Consider the following 16,085-nt stretch of genomic DNA (forward strand, 5'->3'; position numbering starts at 1 on the left):
TTGTTCCAGCGTCGAGATAGAGGCTCATCGACCAATCAATCCTCTGATCTGTTTTGATCGGAATCTTCGTAGGATGAATCCAGCGAATCCGTATATCGCCAATCCTCCGTACTACGTAGATACCATCTAGGTAGATTCTAGAGTTGAGGAGAGAGTGACCTAGGAGTGCTCTGGACTAGGAGTAGTCCCGGATGGAGCCGTGGAAAGAACCAACGATGGGGCCATGGCCATGACCATGGGATTCTGAGCGAGGTTTATCGCTCATTTGCCTTCTGCTGGTCCTAGTCTCGATAGATAGTCCTTGGGGGGGGAGCCCTGTCAACCACGTTGTTGTTGATCAGTTGAGTCCGTTAGGTTTTATCAATAGCTAGCCAACTAACTATCTTTTATCCTCCTATCCTCTGTCCATCGTCCATCGTCCATACACTATTCATACTCTCTCTCGTCTTCACTCGGTTGATGCCAGAATCCTACTATGTACCCGTGAAATTGGACTAGCCTCAAGGTAAGTAACCATTCCCTTTTTTCTTCTCGTTTCCGTTCCGTTTTATTGATTTTATTTTTGACTTTTTCCCCCCCCCCCGTTTCCGTTTCTTTTTCTCTATTTCTTTTATTTTCTCCCTCTCCATACATACACTCATCCAGCCATACTTCCTCCGTACGAACGGTATTTTTTTTTTTTTTTTTTTTTTTTTTTCGCTCCCAAGTCCCAAGTCCCAAGTCCCAAATCCCAAATCCCAAATTCTCCCCCGCGCTGGCCAGACCTCTCGCTGGTTCGGCCGTGGACTGGTCTGGATACTCTCTCTCTCTCTCTCTCTCCCTCTTTATTTATTATTATTTCCTGATAGTACAATAATCATAATAATAACATTGGACGATGAAGAAGAAGAATATTAATTAATATACTGGAATATTATCAAATCTGGTTCACTCTATTCTTCTCGTCGTTTTCTTGCAATTCATCCTTTTTTTTTTTTTTTTTTAATTTAATTTTATTTTACTTTATTTTACGCATCGTGTTTTTTCCCTTTCTTTTTTTTTTTTTTTTTTTTTTTTTTTCCTCGCTCTCTTTCTCTCTGTCTCTCTGTCTCTTTCTCCCTCTCTCCCTCCCTCACTCACTCTCACACACTCTCTCTCTCTCTCTCTCTCTTTTCGAATGAATCCCCCCATCATCAGCATCAATCCATCCCATCCCCCCATCCCGAACTGCTAACTCCTACTACTAATAATAATCCCCGCCTTCAACCACCACAACTCCGACTAATTCTCCCTCTCATCGTCACATCGAACTGTATTCATCTTTAACACCTTTACTTGCACTCTCATCTTCCTTCTCCATCATCATCATCATCATCATACCTACTACGCATTCACCTCGGTCGTCTCTAATCCCACCTAATCACAACACCCCCCCTCGTATCTCGTATACCTATCACAACCGCGGTCGGCTTCAAGGACAATGCATGTCTCTTGAACCCACTAGATTCTCTCACTCCTTCACTCTTCACTCTTCACTCTTCACTCATCTCCTGACCATCGCTACTGCCTTTGCGCTGTACAGTTTGTCCTTCATCGAGGTCAGAGTATGTCCTCGGGATAAGTGTTGGGTGTCCCTGAACCTCAAATCGGGTACCTTGTCAATCCACCCAGGGCATCCCCCCCCCCCCGTTCCCTTCGATCCCTGATCACAAAGATCGCTTAACTCGCGATCTGATCGCCCCTCCTGGATCCTCCAGAACTTGTCTCTGGTGGCCTGTCTGGCAGTCGATACTGGGCTGTTGGACCCGACAACGCCTTGTCCAATCCTTCTGCTGTTGATACAGCGGAACTGTTCCAATCCATCCCCTATTCGCGAAACCCTTCCGCCACGCTGGCTGCGCTCGCCATTCCACCACCCGGCATGGGTACGGCGCTGGAGGCGCTGAATGCCCCTCCGCCACTGAACGCTCGGCGGCCCGCCGCGCCCACCCTCCCCAGCTTCGAGCTGCCACCCCCGAACTTTCAGATCCATGTCGGCACTCCCAAGTACCCGCCGCAGTCGAGCCTGCATCATCCCATCCACCACAGCGTGGGCAGTCTGCTCACCCCGCCGGCCTCCACCCAGGCAGGCGAAGTGACCGGGAGCACGACCGCCGCTCACATCGCGACCACCTCCGCATCTCACACCTCCGTGTCCGCATCGCCCGACGGTGCGCCCACCGCATATGGGACCGCCTACTGGCCGGGCCAGAGTGCATCCTACGGCAGTAGTACCCCCGGGGGCACCACCGCCACCAGCAGCAGCAGCACACCACGCCAACCCTGGAACGCGGGAGCCCCGAACCACCCGTCATATCCGCCGCGAGATTCGTTTTCCCCGTCGGTCGCGAATCCGCTGGGCCGCAATGCGCCAACATCTCCCCCCGTCACCGAGGGATTGGCCCAGCCGTACGACATGCATCAATTACCACCCTTCCAGCAATCGCTCTCCATGCCCCCGTCGGGACTCCCGAGTGGCACGACACATCAGCACCCCAGCATGGCCCACGCCATGCTGACCAGTCCCACCGGACTACCGCATCCCGGCCCGTCCCCCCATCTTCTCCCCTCGAATGATCCCTACGGACCCAAATCGCATTCCGCGCCCGTCTACGGCGCCGCACAGCCGATTTGCAGCCCGCATCAGGCGAGTTTCCCACCCTATGGCCAACCGGGGCTGGGAATCCACCCCCCGGGTCGGGTTGCCTCGACCCCAACTCTCGCCACCGGCCCGCCGCACCACCTGAGCTATCCGCGGCAACCGTGGCCGTCCTATTCTCTCCCCGCGATGAACGGCCCCGTGATGACGAATATCCACAGCCCCAGCAGTCAGATGTCCTTACTGGGCAGCCTGCAGCCGGGGATCCTGCCCGGGTTCAATAGCGGCCATGTGGCCAGCATGCAGCAGATGTACGGGGGGCATCCCCCGCATCCAGTCCATCAGCCGGGACCGACCAACGACCGGCCTTTCAAGTGTGACCAGTGCCCGCAGAGTTTCAACCGCAACCATGACCTGAAGCGACATAAGCGGATTCATCTGTCGGTGAAGCCGTTTCCTTGCACGCATTGCGACAAGAGCTTTTCTCGCAAGGATGCTTTGAAGGTATTGACTTCCTTCGTTTCGTCCCCTTCTCGTGGAAGATCGGGTATACTAACGTCCTGCTAGCGACATATTCTGGTCAAGGGGTGCGGCAAGGAAGGGTCCTCGGACGGGACGAGTTCGAGCAAACCCAGTTCGGGTAGTGTCAAGGAAGAGGACAAGGAGAGCGTGGACAGCAACGGACCGAATTAACGGGAGTGATTCTGAGATTTGAGCATTGTTCTCGCGGCGTCGGACGGGTTTGGCTTTGGCTTTTCAGCCCCCCCAGTTGTTTTTCTCGATGGATTGATTGATTGAGTTTGAGGCCGATGGCGAATGTTGATATTGTACGGAGCGGGTTTTTCTTTTTTCTTTTGTTTTTGTGTTTCTTGACTGATACTGGTTCTGGATGTTGGATGGACTGATTGACACGGATCGATGATTCTCAGCGACTGATTGTGACGAATGTACTGTAGACATTGACTGAGCGAAGCCAATGATATGACCCTGAGAGATATTAATAGGATCGGTGATTGAGACAGGTCCATTGTTGTATACGCATTTTCCCGTAGACCGAGACTGGGGGAGGGTCAGTCATCTCACCAGATATGTCCGATGGGAGAACCGGCCTACCAGCAAAGCGTTTACAACCAGACCGAAACCGCGCGAAGAACTCCCGACGCAGTCAAATTCCCAGAACTGGACCACACAAATCATCACTAAAAGGGTATATAAAAAAAAAAAAACAAAACCAAAACCAAACAACCATCTACTTCCCCGCCGCCATCCACTCCTCCACCAACCCCCGATAATCCTCCATGCCGTACGGCTCCAACACCCGCCCAACCACCCCGGTCTTGCGCACAGGATTCACCCCCAGTTCCCGCAGCAGCAGATCCACATACGGCACGGCATCGAAGACAAAGTCCGGGTTCCGCGCCCCAAAGCCCCCAGGGTACCGCCAGCGCCCGAACTGGGTGTGCAGCGCCGTCTCCCACGCCAGGTCCCGCGCCGCCTGGTCCTCGGGGCCGCGCTTCTCGTCGGCCACGCGCACGCTCGCAGGGCACCGCTCCGTGGCCGTCGGCGTCAGCCGTCCGCCGAAGTACGCCGTGATCCAGAGCGCCTGCGCCTGCGCGATCATCGTCGTGTTGATCGTCATCGTGATCCCCATGAAGGCGAGCGACCGGTCGGCCGTCAGCCCCGGCGGCACCATGAAGCGCGCGAGCCGGAACGGGTGCGCGGCGGCCGCGGGCGCGTCGGCCGCCAGCGGCTGGTACGACTCCGGGCGGGCGGGCTGGTCGCGGAGCCGGGGGAAGCGGCGCAGGATCTCGGCGTCGGCGGCGGCGAGGAGGTCCGCGGCGAGGGGGTCGGCGCCCCAGGGGAAGCCGAGCGTGGCGTGGAGCGCGTCCGGGCGGAAGGTGAGGTTCGGCGTGGCGCGCCAGCCGGTGGAGCAGATGAGCGCAGTGGTGGGCAGGGCGGTGCCGGAGGAGAGGTGGACGGTGTGGCGGGAGAGGCGGTCGATGCTGGCGATGTGGATGCGCACGGCGCCGGAGCGCACGAGGGCGAAGAAGTCGGTCGGGTAGTTGAGGATGCTGAGCGACGAGGCGATCCAGAACGGGCTGATCCAGGGCTTGAGCTTGGCCGTCTCCGGGTGGGCGTCGTAGCCGTTGAGCTGGACGACGTCGTGGGCGAGGAGGGCCCAGAAGGCGTCGACGAGCCGGCGGCCCAGCCAGGTGCCGTGCAGGAGGCCGCGCACGCGCGAGTACCCGTCCGCGTCCCCCCAGATGCACGGGCTGAACCAGGTCAGCAGCCGCGTCGTCACCAGCTTCTCCAGCCACCGCTTCAGCGGCGTCACGTACGGCGGCACCATCCACACCGGGCCGTGCCCGCGCTCGCGGATCACCCAGTCCACCTGCATGCCCGCCGTCGCCGCCGCGTACACCGCGTCCCACCCGGACTTGGTGCCCCCGAACACGGTCACGCGCCGGTCGGCCTGCAGCACCTGCGCCTCGTGCTGCCGGAGGTCGCGGCAGTGGAAGAGCGGCGCCGCGAACGTCGCCTCGCCGGGGAAGCCGGGCAGGTACGCCTGCGACGTGATGCCCGTCGCCACGATGAGCTTGCGCGTCACCCGCGTCTGCTCCTGGCCGTCTTCCTCGGCCCCGACCGTGGTCAGCAGCCAGGTGCCGTCGGCCCGCCGCTCGGCCGACCGCACGCGCGTGTTCAGCCGGATGCGATCGAGGAAGCGGAAGTGCTCGGCGAACTTCTCCATGTACTTCTGGATGACGGGCCCGGGGATGTGCTCGCCCGGCTGCACGCCAAACGTCGCCGGGTCCATGGGGAAGTCGCTGAACTCGTACGTGCCCAGCATGTTGTTGGACTTGAGGCCCGTGTACTGCCGGTGTGTAGCCCAAACACCACCGATCGACGATGCGGCCTCCAGCAGGACGGCACTGTGCGACGGGTTGACCTGGGTGTAGGTTTTCATGGCAGCGAGGCCACTCCAGCCTGCAGGATTAGCATTGTCGTTCTGACAGTCTGACGGGTAAAAGAAAGAGAGAGACAGAGAGAGAGAGAGAGAGAGAGAGCGCGCGCGCAGGGGGAAAAACAAATACCAGCGCCAATGACCGTCAAATCGACGGTTTCCATGGTTGACATGACAAATCAGGTCAAACTGGGTTGCAGGGTGTGGAGTATGGAGCACGAAAGTACTCTGATGGACAGTGGACAGGTCGAATTTGACAGCAGAAAAGTGATCTGTCAAAGCACGAGTTCGACAGGGAGCGCCGACCTGGACACCTGGAGCTTTAAAGCAAGTAAGCCCTGTCTGGGCCACCGGATCCGTTAGTGAGAACGCTTCTCGTGGTCGTAAGTCTTGACGCTGGGTCTTAGTCTCTGGCCTAGATGGATTCAGGAGACGACTAAGAAGTGGAAAGAGGCACAAGAGGCCAAGGTCCAAATTAAAAACGGTCCCGGGGGGTTCCACTAATGCTCCATCAGGATTTCATTCTGGCCGAGGGAGCCATAGAGGGATGGACAATGCACTGTGATTATCCGTGCTTTGAATCAATCCAATGCATGGATGTATTCGTTGTCAGCATCAGATCCCGCACTCTTTGTCCCACCCCATGATGGAACGATGGAACCGACAGATGGAATGCATGTATCATTCTGTCCTGCTGAACATCAGAGACAAAGGGGGGGAAGATCTAGCAAAAGTCTGCAGCAACTAATGCAGCTAGACAGACAATCATTACTCGACTGGACCTAGGTGTGTCTCCTAGCGGATTTAGTGCTGTCAGTGTCAACGGCCATCTCTATTTCTCTATTTCACAAGGGACTACTGTAGTAGGATCAGGATATTATTAGAGAATACGAGTCCATCCTTTTGCTAACACCGAGTTATCGACTGTCTCCTGTATTGCAGAAGGACGACTCCGGAGATGCCCTAACCGCTAACTCACTGCGGAGTACTAACTACGAACTACTAAACACCATCAACGGCTGTTTCACAATCCCCTGTATGAAGTCTGGAGAAGAATGATGATGATGATATGGCTGCTTGTTGATATTCCTCGTCTCACTCTGACACATATGACCAGTCTTTCCTCCGGGGTCAGTCTCTTGTGATAGCTCCAGACCACGACCAGTCTCAAAACTTTCAACACACAGACCCCGTTCATGCTCAACATCGTGTAAACTCAGTACAATTAATTGCCAATGGGGAAACTCTCGGAGGGAACGAAGGCACAACGGACAGCCCAGTAGATCCTCATCTCGTTCATAGCGCAAGGGCTGTCTAGTAGTGTCTTCTCGTCCCCTGACTCGACTGGGAACTTGGAAGCTGCTCGTTATCTGCCATCCCCTCCTCCTCTCCCCAATGACCAGTCCATAATCCATATACCATTAATAGCTTAGCGAGTCTCCATATTTCCGTGGACTGTCAGTCTGTCACACCTGGACGTCTCGACAGGCCCCATAACCCATTTTCCGGTCCCGCCGATCCTCGCCAAAGGAGCAAATCCACATGTCGGTTACAGGGACAGTGAAGAACACTCAAGGCAGAGTCGTTGTCTCTGACCCAGACGGAAGGATTTGAATGCTTGATTCGGGTCCACAGAAAAAGTGTGGAAGGGTGCTGGTGCAAGAGTCATTGGATGGGATAATTCCTAGCAAGTGGATTGACCTGTTGAACGCCGTCTGCCATGCCTTTGTTTTCCATGTGTCCTTCGCCTTCGGGACTAGGATCCCTAGGGTTAATAATGACTTTTCATGAAATGGTTCGAGTGATAGATACCCGTTTTCGGCCCAGGGTTCTGCAGGAGATCGGCCAGTATCTTTTTATACATCGCCTCGGTGTGGATCTGGAGCTGGCACTTATATCCTTCAAGCTCTCTCCGTCTCGGCAGTTCGTTCTTCTTTTTCTTCCTTCTTTCCTTCCCCATTCACTCGTTCTTTTCTGGCCGCAGGGATGGCCGCAGACAGCTTCACCATCGAGGCCTTCACCCTCCTCGCCCTCGCCATCGTCACTATCATCATCCGGGTTATCGCCCGCGCCACCACCGTCGGATTTCGCAATTTCCAGCTCGATGACTACCTCATGCCCTTGGCCGCTGTACATACTTTCCCCAATTGTGCTGCACACCCGATGAAGCCAACTGATTTGGATATAGCTCGTCTATGGCCTCGAAACCGGCGCCGCCTACTGCGTCGGCGCCTGGTGGAAGGGCATGGCCAACAACTCCATGACCGATCACCAGCGCGCGACGCTCTCTCCCGACTCGGATGAATTCAGGCTGCGGATCGGCGGGTCTAAGACACAGGTGCTGGGATGGTCGCTGTATACAACCCTGCTGTGGTTGCTGAAGGCGTGCATGGCGATTTTCTACTCGCGGTTAACGTATGGTTCTGGCATCCTTCCTGATCGCAGTATGATGCTGACCGAGTAGATCGGGGTTGATGAACATGAAACTGCGCGTGCAGGTCGCCTATGTCTCGATCGCAGCGACCTATCTGGCGGTCATCCTGTCGATCTTGTTCGGGTGCCATCCGATGGAGAAGAATTGGCAGATCTATCCGAACCCGGGGGGTGTGTTTGTTTGTTTTTTGGGCGGCAGGGATATTTGAACGACGCTAACGTCGCTGCAGCATACTGTCAGCCGGCCATTTCGCCCATCGACGTCTATGTAACTGTGGTGCTGAACGTCTTGACGGATCTATACCTCATCACCATCCCGACTCCGGTGCGTCCACTTCCCCAGCAGCCCCCCCCCCCTTTTCTTGCACGCTCTAACCACACCCGCAGATGCTCTTCAAAGCGCGGCTCCCTTGGCGGGAGAAGCTTGAGCTCTTCGTGCTCTTCTCCGGCGGTATCTTCGTCATGGCTGCCGGTATCCTGCGCTGCGTGCTGATCGTCACGGTGCGTCTCAATCCCCTCCTTCTCCAGGCCACCTCTTACCTTATCTAACAAAACGGATTGAACAGGCCGGTCCCAACGGCGCCCAACAGGCCGGCAGCTGGGCCTGCCGCGAAACCTTCGTCGCCGTCGTCATCGGCAACGCCCCCATGATCTACCCGCTGTTCCGTCGCGCCGCCCGCCGCGCCGGCCTCTACATGAGCTCCAAGGGCAACTCGCAGAGCTACCCGGCCTACCCTCTCTCCGAACCAGGCACCTCAACCCACCAGAGCAAGAAACGCCGCTTCCGCCACCCGCTGAGTATCCCTGATACGCAGTGGCATACCGTCAGCGATGAGGCGATGATGCTGCCTCCGTCGGTGCAGCATCAGCACCCCGCGACGTGTACGGCGGAGGAGTGGGATCAGTCGAGCCGGAGGAGTTTGGAGGGGATCAAGGTGGTGCATGAGACGATTATAGAAAGGGATGACCGATAAATGGGGCAAATTTTATGATTTTTCCGGTTTTTTCTTTTCTTTTCTTTTTTTATGTACATATATATATACTTCCCTTTTCTTCATGTCTATAGAAATGGCTAACATGGATGATCATGTGGAAATGGACGTAGTCCATAACTGTTGTAAAACGCACCAACATTAACACAACCAGCCTGATGTTGAATCGGGCTTCTAAGCTGCAATCTAAAAGAGAAGAGAGAGAAGAAAAAAGGCCACTATCAAGCCCAATCTGCAGCATCATCCATTGGTTCAACATCACTCAGAGTATCAAACATTCTAATCTTCCCAGACTCAACCCCACACTGCAGCCCGCTAGCAGGCGTAGCGGACGGAAGTGGAATGGATGACCACGACAGCCGCCATGGCATGTACCCTCCACCATCCGTGGTTCGCAGAAGGGTGGCACTGGAAGTGGATGTATGAGCATCATGTCTGTAATCGGGGACATCTGCATGAGGATCTCTTTACAGGTAGACAGGATGTATCAACGGGGAATACACGGCATCTTCGGATAGTCAAAAGTACCCGAATGCTTACGAAAGAATCGTATCATTCTTGCTGTTGTCTGTCGGATTCAGAAATCGTTAATGGTAGATGAGGGAGGCCCTCTATCCGTCTGGAAGGTTGGTCTGTCGTTTCGGTCCCCCTTTGCTGCTAGGAGGACCTGCGAGGAGACTCAGCTGCTGCGCATCGTATGTGAATTATGAGAGACTGGTCAGAACAGGTAGAATTCGACGACCTGAATGCTATTCGGAATCAGTGGTGTAGATAGAGTATGGATATTAGGATCATGCCGATATAAGAAACGCTAACATCAATCATGATACATGCAAGAAAAAAAAAAAAAAAAACTCTAATCGTCATACTTCCGATGACAATCCTTCCTCTTCATCTCGACTCCCGCATCAACCTCGGGAATCAACAGCTCGTCGCGCATCAACGACGCCTTGACGGGATTCTTCGACTGGAAGATGGCCGTCAACTCCTCCAGCGTGCGCCGACTCGTCTCCACAAACAGGAAGTAAATCGCCGCAAACTCGAGCATATCCCAGAAGATGAACAGGAAGTAGTACTTCCAGCCGGCCTGCGTAAACGCAATCCCCGTCACAAAGGTATTGTAGAACGAGGCGATGTTGACGAAGAAATTGTTCATCCCCATTCCCTTGGCCCGCGCCTCGTACCGCAGACACTCCACGGGATACATGGCCTGGTTCGGCGTCCAGCCCGCCGAGTAGACGAACCCGAAGAGGAAGATCATGGCGATCTGCGCGCGCGCCACGACCGCGCTCTTGGCCACGGCCGTCCCGTCGGCCGCCTGCCCGACGTTCGTCGCGTTGAGCGTCAGCATGATCGAGAACAGCACGACCATCAACGCCGTCGAGGTGAGGAGCTGCGGCCGCCGGCCCATGCGGTCGGTGAGTAGCGCGCCGATGATCGCGCCGACGAACTGCACGACGTTTTGCAGACCCTGCAGGAGCAGCCGGGTCTCGTTGGATGTGATGCCGGCGCCTGCAAGCATCTGTGGATAGTAATATGAGACCGGGCCGTTCCCGGACCACTGCCCGAAGAAGGCTTCCCAAACCCGTCAGTGGAATTCGTGTCAAGAGAGAATGGAAAAAAAAAAAAAAGCCAGCAGGGCTCACCCATAAGCATAACCAGCATGGAGCGGTAGCGCACCTCGCGCGTGTTGAACAGCTCGCGGTAATCCCACCAGCGCTTGTCGGAGCCGATGTTGGAGATATCCTCGACCATCTCACGGTACTCGAGCTGCACCACAGGAGCGTTGCGGTCGCCGTCGCCGTGGTAGGTGGCCAGCACGCGGAGGGCTTCTTCGTGTTTGTCGCGGGAAATCAGCCATCGGGGGCTCTATGGGGATCACCATTCCATCAGCTTGAAAAGAATAGCCCGGCAAGCAGACGCAAGGTGGAACGACTCACCTCTGGAATTGTCCAGCACAGTAGCAGGATCAGTCCCGCAAACACCATCTGCACCCAGACGGGGATGCGCCAGCTCTGCGTGCCTTCGATCATGCTCGTGCGCCACGGGATGAACGTCCCTGGAATCCCGCCTGCAAACCACAGCACGTTGTACAAGCCCGTCAGGGATCCGCGGAACGACGGATGCGCGATCTCGGAGACGTAGGCCGGCCCTGCGGTGGCGGAGATGGCGACGCCGAAGCCCAGGATGAAGCGGCCGGCCATGAAGCCGGCGAGGTTGAAGCAGGTGGCCTGGACGACGGTGCCGACGATGATGAAGAAGGCGCCGAGGGCCATTCCCACTCGTCGGCCTGTTCAATCGGTCAACACCTTGAACGCTTGACACAAGACAGAAGAACCAAGAGATTACCTTTGAAATCAGTGAATGGACCCGCGAAGAACGAGCCCACGATATTCCCAATCGTATAGATAGCGTACACAATGCCCGTCTCGGGAGTTCCGTCTTCCGGATCGAAGCCAAAGTACTCGCGGTATTGTTTGTAGCTGTTGATGGAGCCCATCAGCGAGCCGTCGTACCCGTTGATGCAGGAATTGAGCGTCGCGACGGCAATGCACCAGTATAACTGCCTACTCAGTCATTCCTGTCGGCCAATCCATGCCCGGGGGGGAAGCATACGCACCTTGCACATGTTCTTGCTCCATTTCCGCGGCTTCTGCTGGATGGTCGCCATGGCCAGGGCGGCATTGTTGACGCCGCGAAGATGCGCATCGTCCGGATAGTACAGCATCCTGGCCGCCGTGTCGTTGGAGTTGAGACGCTGCATGCTGGATGGCAGCGGTCCTAGAAGGAACTTCACGCAGGGCAAGATAGGGACCAATTCCACTCCCAGGGCTAACGGCTAAAGGCTCCAGCGGAATCGAGTGGGTTGGAGGGAGGGGGGCGTTTGCTATTATAGACTACTCTACTCCAACGACACAATCGAGAACAGGAGTCGATCCTGGCGGGGCCGAGGGATCGGGGCCGGGTCTCCCGTATTAGGAAAGCTGTATATTGACATCAGGGATTCAGCGCAGCGGTGGAAATGTGAGCTAATATCAGGGAGGGGGGGGCTAAGCTGGCAGGGGGAGCAGACGAGAGAGTAGGTCTGAGGCTGTTTTTTTTTTTTTTTCTTCTCTTCTTTGTATTTGATTCTCCCTTTTCCCGGGCAGCAGCACGAGTGCGCGACAGGGGTTCAACCTATTTGGATAAATTGTAGGCCTGTCAGGGCGAACAATGCCACCTAATAGCGTGTTGGTTGTAGCCAGGGTCGAGTCATCCTGGCCTCTTTAGTCCGGAGAGGACACGACAGGAACGCAGGAAAAAGCAAGTCCAGAGACTGCTCTGGGGACCCCGCATTGAGTGTCACCATCGAACTCGGATTCAGGCTGGATCTGGAAGAATAGAGGAGCATAAAGAGACTAAGAATAATGGGGTGGCGCCGTCGCGAATGTGGAAAGGTGAGCCCACATGAGGCTGTGGGCTTGGAGGAGTGGAGATGGAGTAGTATCAGATTGATTCTAGTAAGTCTCGTTGCTAGAAAGAAATCTATTCTAGACTCTAGAGATTCTACTCGGTTTTCCTTTCTGTCTACTACTCCGTAGTTAATAAATTGCGACTATCGTGGCATTGTCCCTCGTGGATGAACCCTAACCAACGCCACCGTAAGCACACACGAACCCTTGATGACTCCAGAGTCCAACGGAGTCTCTTGATGGTCATAGAGAATTGGCTACTACTCTGTCAGATAGACTTTGCCTGCCTCAGCCCTCCCGAATCCCTTCTTCTTCCAGCATCGTCTCCGGCTGCATCACGATGAGAAAGAATACGCTTCTGGCAATTGATTTCTCTTGAACCTGACTCTCATTGCTCAGTGCAGAAGAATGAGACAGCAAGAAATGCCACATGTATTCGGAAACGGACAATCTCCCGTCTCAGGTTTCAAACATCGACTATCGCCCACTGGGACTAGTCGTTAGAATCCGCCAATGCGAGCTGACTACTCAGACGGAGCGACGGAGCACCACTTGCCTCAATGGTCGTAGACTGGCATCCTTCGCTTCTCGCTGGAGAGTTGCTGGACCACGGGATTATCACGCCTGTGCGACTGGGAGTCTGAGGCCGAGGCTAATGCACTTCAGCCGCTATGGGAGAGACATGATCCTGGTCAGGGACTCGGTCTGAGGCTACGGGGGGCGATGATGGAAACAGGGAATATTGCCTGTCGTCCAGGATACCCAGGATATAGCTATCCATCCAGGGGCTGTGTTCCCATTGCCGTCTGCTGCAGGTACAACTCTTGTCTCGCGGCCCGAGGGTCAGATGGAAGAGGATGGGAATTGCTTGTATGATATTCACCAGAGGCAATAATAATTGCACAGCATAGAAGAGTAGAATAACCACGATAGAGGTAATACCATTAGAGCAGAAGAAACTCTAGATAAAAGACTCCCCCTTGGTCCATCGCTGAAGGATCTCAAACGCTACATCGGCGCGATCCTGAGGAAGCAAATGACCAGCCCCATCTACTGTCACAAACGCAAACCGCGACGCCGCCGTCGCCTCCTTACTCGCATAAACACGGACCTCCTTCGCTCGTCCCACCGTCTCGTTCCGTCCCGCCGTCCACGGTCGCAGGGCCTGCGACGTAAACTCAGCCTGTCCCTTCCAGGCCAGCGAATGCGCCCACCGCAGGTTGCCCGCGGTGTTGCACGCCAGATCCAGATTCCCCTGGTAGGCGAGGAAATGCACCTGGTTCTCGAGGAGAAACGCGACCGCCGGCGACGAGGAGGACATCTCGTCCGCGGTCTGCAGGAAGGACTTATACACGTCCTCAGAGTCCATCTGGAATGATTTCACTTCCGGGGGCGGCGCCAGAGCAGCCCAGACCGCGGCGGAGTTGAGGTATGTCTCGACGCGGGCGGCTTGCGGATAGCACATTTCCTCGATCTCGCAGGGGGCCGTGACTGCTGCCGTGTTAGCGAGAATGTCCATCTACATCACGAACGGAAGTGGAGGAGAGTACGCACTGTCGAATCTGTTGCGGCCGCCCGCGCGCGCCTCCTCCTCGTACCAGCCCAGCACGCCGGCGTAGCAGACGGCATACGCAGCGTTGCAGACGGCGGGGTCCGGATTGCGCACGCACGTCTCGGCGACATCCATGCAGCGCGGCATGTTGGCGGCCATGATGTCGCAGCGTGTCTGGTTGAAGACGGGGGCCGCGACGCCCGGGTTCGTCGTGCACAGCGTCTCCCAGTACCCGAAGGTCGTGTCGCGGCGGGACATGAGCCCGTTGCCGACCAGGCACGATTGCAGGAGGATCTGTGGTTTGTCGGGGTAGAGCTGGTTCTGCTGGATGATGTGGGCGCCGAGGGCAGGAATGTATTTTCCCTGAGTAGGTGCTCGTTAGGACTGTGTGTTGTATTACAGCGGATAGGAGCGACTCACTGCGTAGGATTCTCCCGAGAGATGGACCGCCGAGGACCGATGACGCGGAAACACCTCGGAGATGAACAGCTGCAGAAACCGGTGCATGTCGACCGAGGCCTCGTGCGAGTCGCGCGGCAACTCCTCCTCTCCCTCATCGAGATACGAGAAGCCCACGCCGACCGGCTGGTCGACGAACAGCAGCGACGAGTTCCGCGACCAGCCCCAGGGGTTATGGTACGTGCCGTTCGCGTGCTCGTTCACCAGACACGGGCCGAGCTCCTGGAATGCCCCGAGCATGCTGGATGCACCTGGTCCGCCGCTCATCCAGAGGGTCAGAGGATCGTGAACGGGGTCGTTCTGGCTTTCGAAATACCAGAAGAACAGGTGCCTGGATCCGACATCGAGCCAGCCGGTGTACTGCCGTGAGCCGGCGGCGCAGAGGGACTCGTCTTGCTCGCGGATACGGATGGAGTGCGTGGGAGAATGGCTGCTCTGGATGACCTGGTAACCGTCATGGTCGGGTCTGAGCGGCTTTGATAGTAGTGGAATCTGAGTTGCGTGGGCCACGGCGAGCAGCGCGGCCAAGCGCAGCAGCATCATGATCGTAGAAGTTGAGTTGGAAATATGAAAGACCTGGCATCAAGACCAGAAGATCAAACGGATTCTTCTCTTCCCTCGATCCTTCTTCATATAAAGACATCCCTGTCAGACTCGCGACGATCGGAGTTCACGAGTTCACCCTCGGAGTCGGAGTTCTTCAGACACATAACAAAGATATCATTCAGTCGTCTATCATAATGTACAAACCAACAACACACTTTACAAATACACCGTCACATCATGGACCCAACCCTACCGCCCCAAGATCTCCCTCCTCTCCTGCGGCGTAATCGACAAGCTCAACGTATAATACATCCCCTGGATCAACTCCGACTCCCCGCGCGGCTCCCCAGCAAGCACCAGCCTCGTCCCCCCAGCAAACGGCACCGCAAACCACACGGGCTCGCCATACCGGTCCGCCCCCTCCCACACCTCCATCGTACACGACATGCTGCTCCCGTACAGCAGCGGGTTGAACCCATTGCACACCGCCTCGGGGATATGCAGCACGTCCTCCAGCACGATCGTGTGCACGCTGCGGCCGCCATCCTTGCTCGTGCGGCACACCTGCAGCTCCACGGTGCCCACGCCCGCCACCGCCAGCTCCTGCTGCGGGTTGAAGATGTTGTTCTTGATGAGCTGCGCCACGGGCCGGTAGGTGCGGAATGCGCCGCGGTCGCGCGCGTAGTGGCAGTTACCCGAGACGATCATCCAGTCGTAGCAGAGGCGTGGGGTCGGGGTGGTGCGCGCCTTCTTGCGGCGGTCGTTGGCGAATGCGTCCGTCTCGAGCGGTTCGAGATCCTGTGTGAATTCGTCGTGGGTGCGCATGGTGGCTGGGGAGGGCGTGGAGGTGAGATATGCTGTTCTTGGGGAGTGGGAGGCGGGAACTTACCCGGAAACGAGTCCAATTGGGCTTGATAAGGGTGTCTGAGCACGCTATGAGAGCAAGATACGCAGAGAGACGCAATTGCAGCTGAAACAAGACCTGTGCGATGGAGAGGACCTCTTGCTCAATGCGGATGCCGGCAGTATTGCTGAAACAGCAGGCGGTGGGCACTCTGACCAATGAGGTACA

General features: G+C 56.2%; 6 protein-coding genes across 6 annotated transcripts, besides 11 other annotated features; 2 read left to right on the forward strand and 4 right to left on the reverse strand.

The window, feature by feature from the left end:
* The first annotated feature begins 670 nt into the window (after positions 1-670).
* Positions 671-696: a microsatellite.
* Positions 671-697: a microsatellite.
* Positions 698-700: 3 nt separating this feature from the next.
* Positions 701-740: a microsatellite.
* A 58-nt stretch (positions 741-798) lies between these two features.
* Positions 799-824: a microsatellite.
* A 208-nt stretch (positions 825-1,032) lies between these two features.
* Positions 1,033-1,058: a microsatellite.
* Positions 1,059-1,060: 2 nt separating this feature from the next.
* Positions 1,061-1,150: a microsatellite.
* Positions 1,065-1,149: a microsatellite.
* A 186-nt stretch (positions 1,151-1,336) lies between the features above and the next one.
* Positions 1,337-1,357: a microsatellite.
* Positions 1,358-1,463: 106 nt separating this feature from the next.
* On the forward strand, positions 1,464-3,310 carry ACLA_098630 (putative C2H2 finger domain protein; the record flags this gene model as incomplete). The annotated part of the gene is made up of 3 exons (XM_001270346.1): positions 1,464-1,560; positions 1,737-3,121; positions 3,185-3,310. 3 exons carry the CDS (start codon positions 1,464-1,466, stop codon positions 3,308-3,310), a joined length of 1,608 nt encoding a protein of 535 aa, XP_001270347.1.
* Positions 1,490-1,523: a microsatellite.
* A 556-nt stretch (positions 3,311-3,866) lies between the features above and the next one.
* ACLA_098640 (flavin-binding monooxygenase-like protein) lies at positions 3,867-5,743 on the reverse strand (the record flags this gene model as incomplete). Its single annotated transcript, XM_001270347.1, has 2 exons — positions 3,867-5,602; positions 5,710-5,743. The coding sequence occupies 2 exons, from the start codon at positions 5,741-5,743 to the stop codon at positions 3,867-3,869; spliced, it is 1,770 nt and encodes a 589-aa protein (XP_001270348.1).
* Positions 5,645-5,682: a microsatellite.
* Positions 5,649-5,681: a microsatellite.
* A 1,822-nt stretch (positions 5,744-7,565) lies between the features above and the next one.
* Positions 7,566-8,986, forward strand: ACLA_098650 (uncharacterized protein; the record flags this gene model as incomplete). Its single annotated transcript, XM_001270348.1, has 6 exons — positions 7,566-7,709; positions 7,768-7,994; positions 8,044-8,183; positions 8,243-8,337; positions 8,400-8,513; positions 8,579-8,986. The coding sequence occupies 6 exons, from the start codon at positions 7,566-7,568 to the stop codon at positions 8,984-8,986; spliced, it is 1,128 nt and encodes a 375-aa protein (XP_001270349.1).
* An 874-nt stretch (positions 8,987-9,860) lies between these two features.
* ACLA_098660 (putative MFS lactose permease) lies at positions 9,861-11,768 on the reverse strand (the record flags this gene model as incomplete). Its single annotated transcript, XM_001270349.1, has 5 exons — positions 9,861-10,579; positions 10,651-10,873; positions 10,945-11,294; positions 11,354-11,567; positions 11,625-11,768. 5 exons carry the CDS (start codon positions 11,766-11,768, stop codon positions 9,861-9,863), a joined length of 1,650 nt encoding a protein of 549 aa, XP_001270350.1.
* Positions 11,769-13,417: 1,649 nt separating this feature from the next.
* cp8 (putative carboxypeptidase Y) lies at positions 13,418-15,010 on the reverse strand (the record flags this gene model as incomplete). The annotated part of the gene is made up of 3 exons (XM_001270350.1): positions 13,418-13,947; positions 14,011-14,371; positions 14,429-15,010. 3 exons carry the CDS (start codon positions 15,008-15,010, stop codon positions 13,418-13,420), a joined length of 1,473 nt encoding a protein of 490 aa, XP_001270351.1.
* An 86-nt stretch (positions 15,011-15,096) lies between these two features.
* On the reverse strand, positions 15,097-15,838 carry ACLA_098680 (uncharacterized protein; the record flags this gene model as incomplete). The annotated part of the gene is made up of 2 exons (XM_001270351.1): positions 15,097-15,199; positions 15,267-15,838. 2 exons carry the CDS (start codon positions 15,836-15,838, stop codon positions 15,097-15,099), a joined length of 675 nt encoding a protein of 224 aa, XP_001270352.1.
* Between the last annotated feature and the right edge of the window lie 247 nt (positions 15,839-16,085).

This window comes from Aspergillus clavatus, genomic scaffold (genome assembly GCF_000002715.2).
Source record: "Aspergillus clavatus NRRL 1 1099423829804 genomic scaffold, whole genome shotgun sequence".
Taxonomy (NCBI): domain Eukaryota; kingdom Fungi; phylum Ascomycota; class Eurotiomycetes; order Eurotiales; family Aspergillaceae; genus Aspergillus; species Aspergillus clavatus.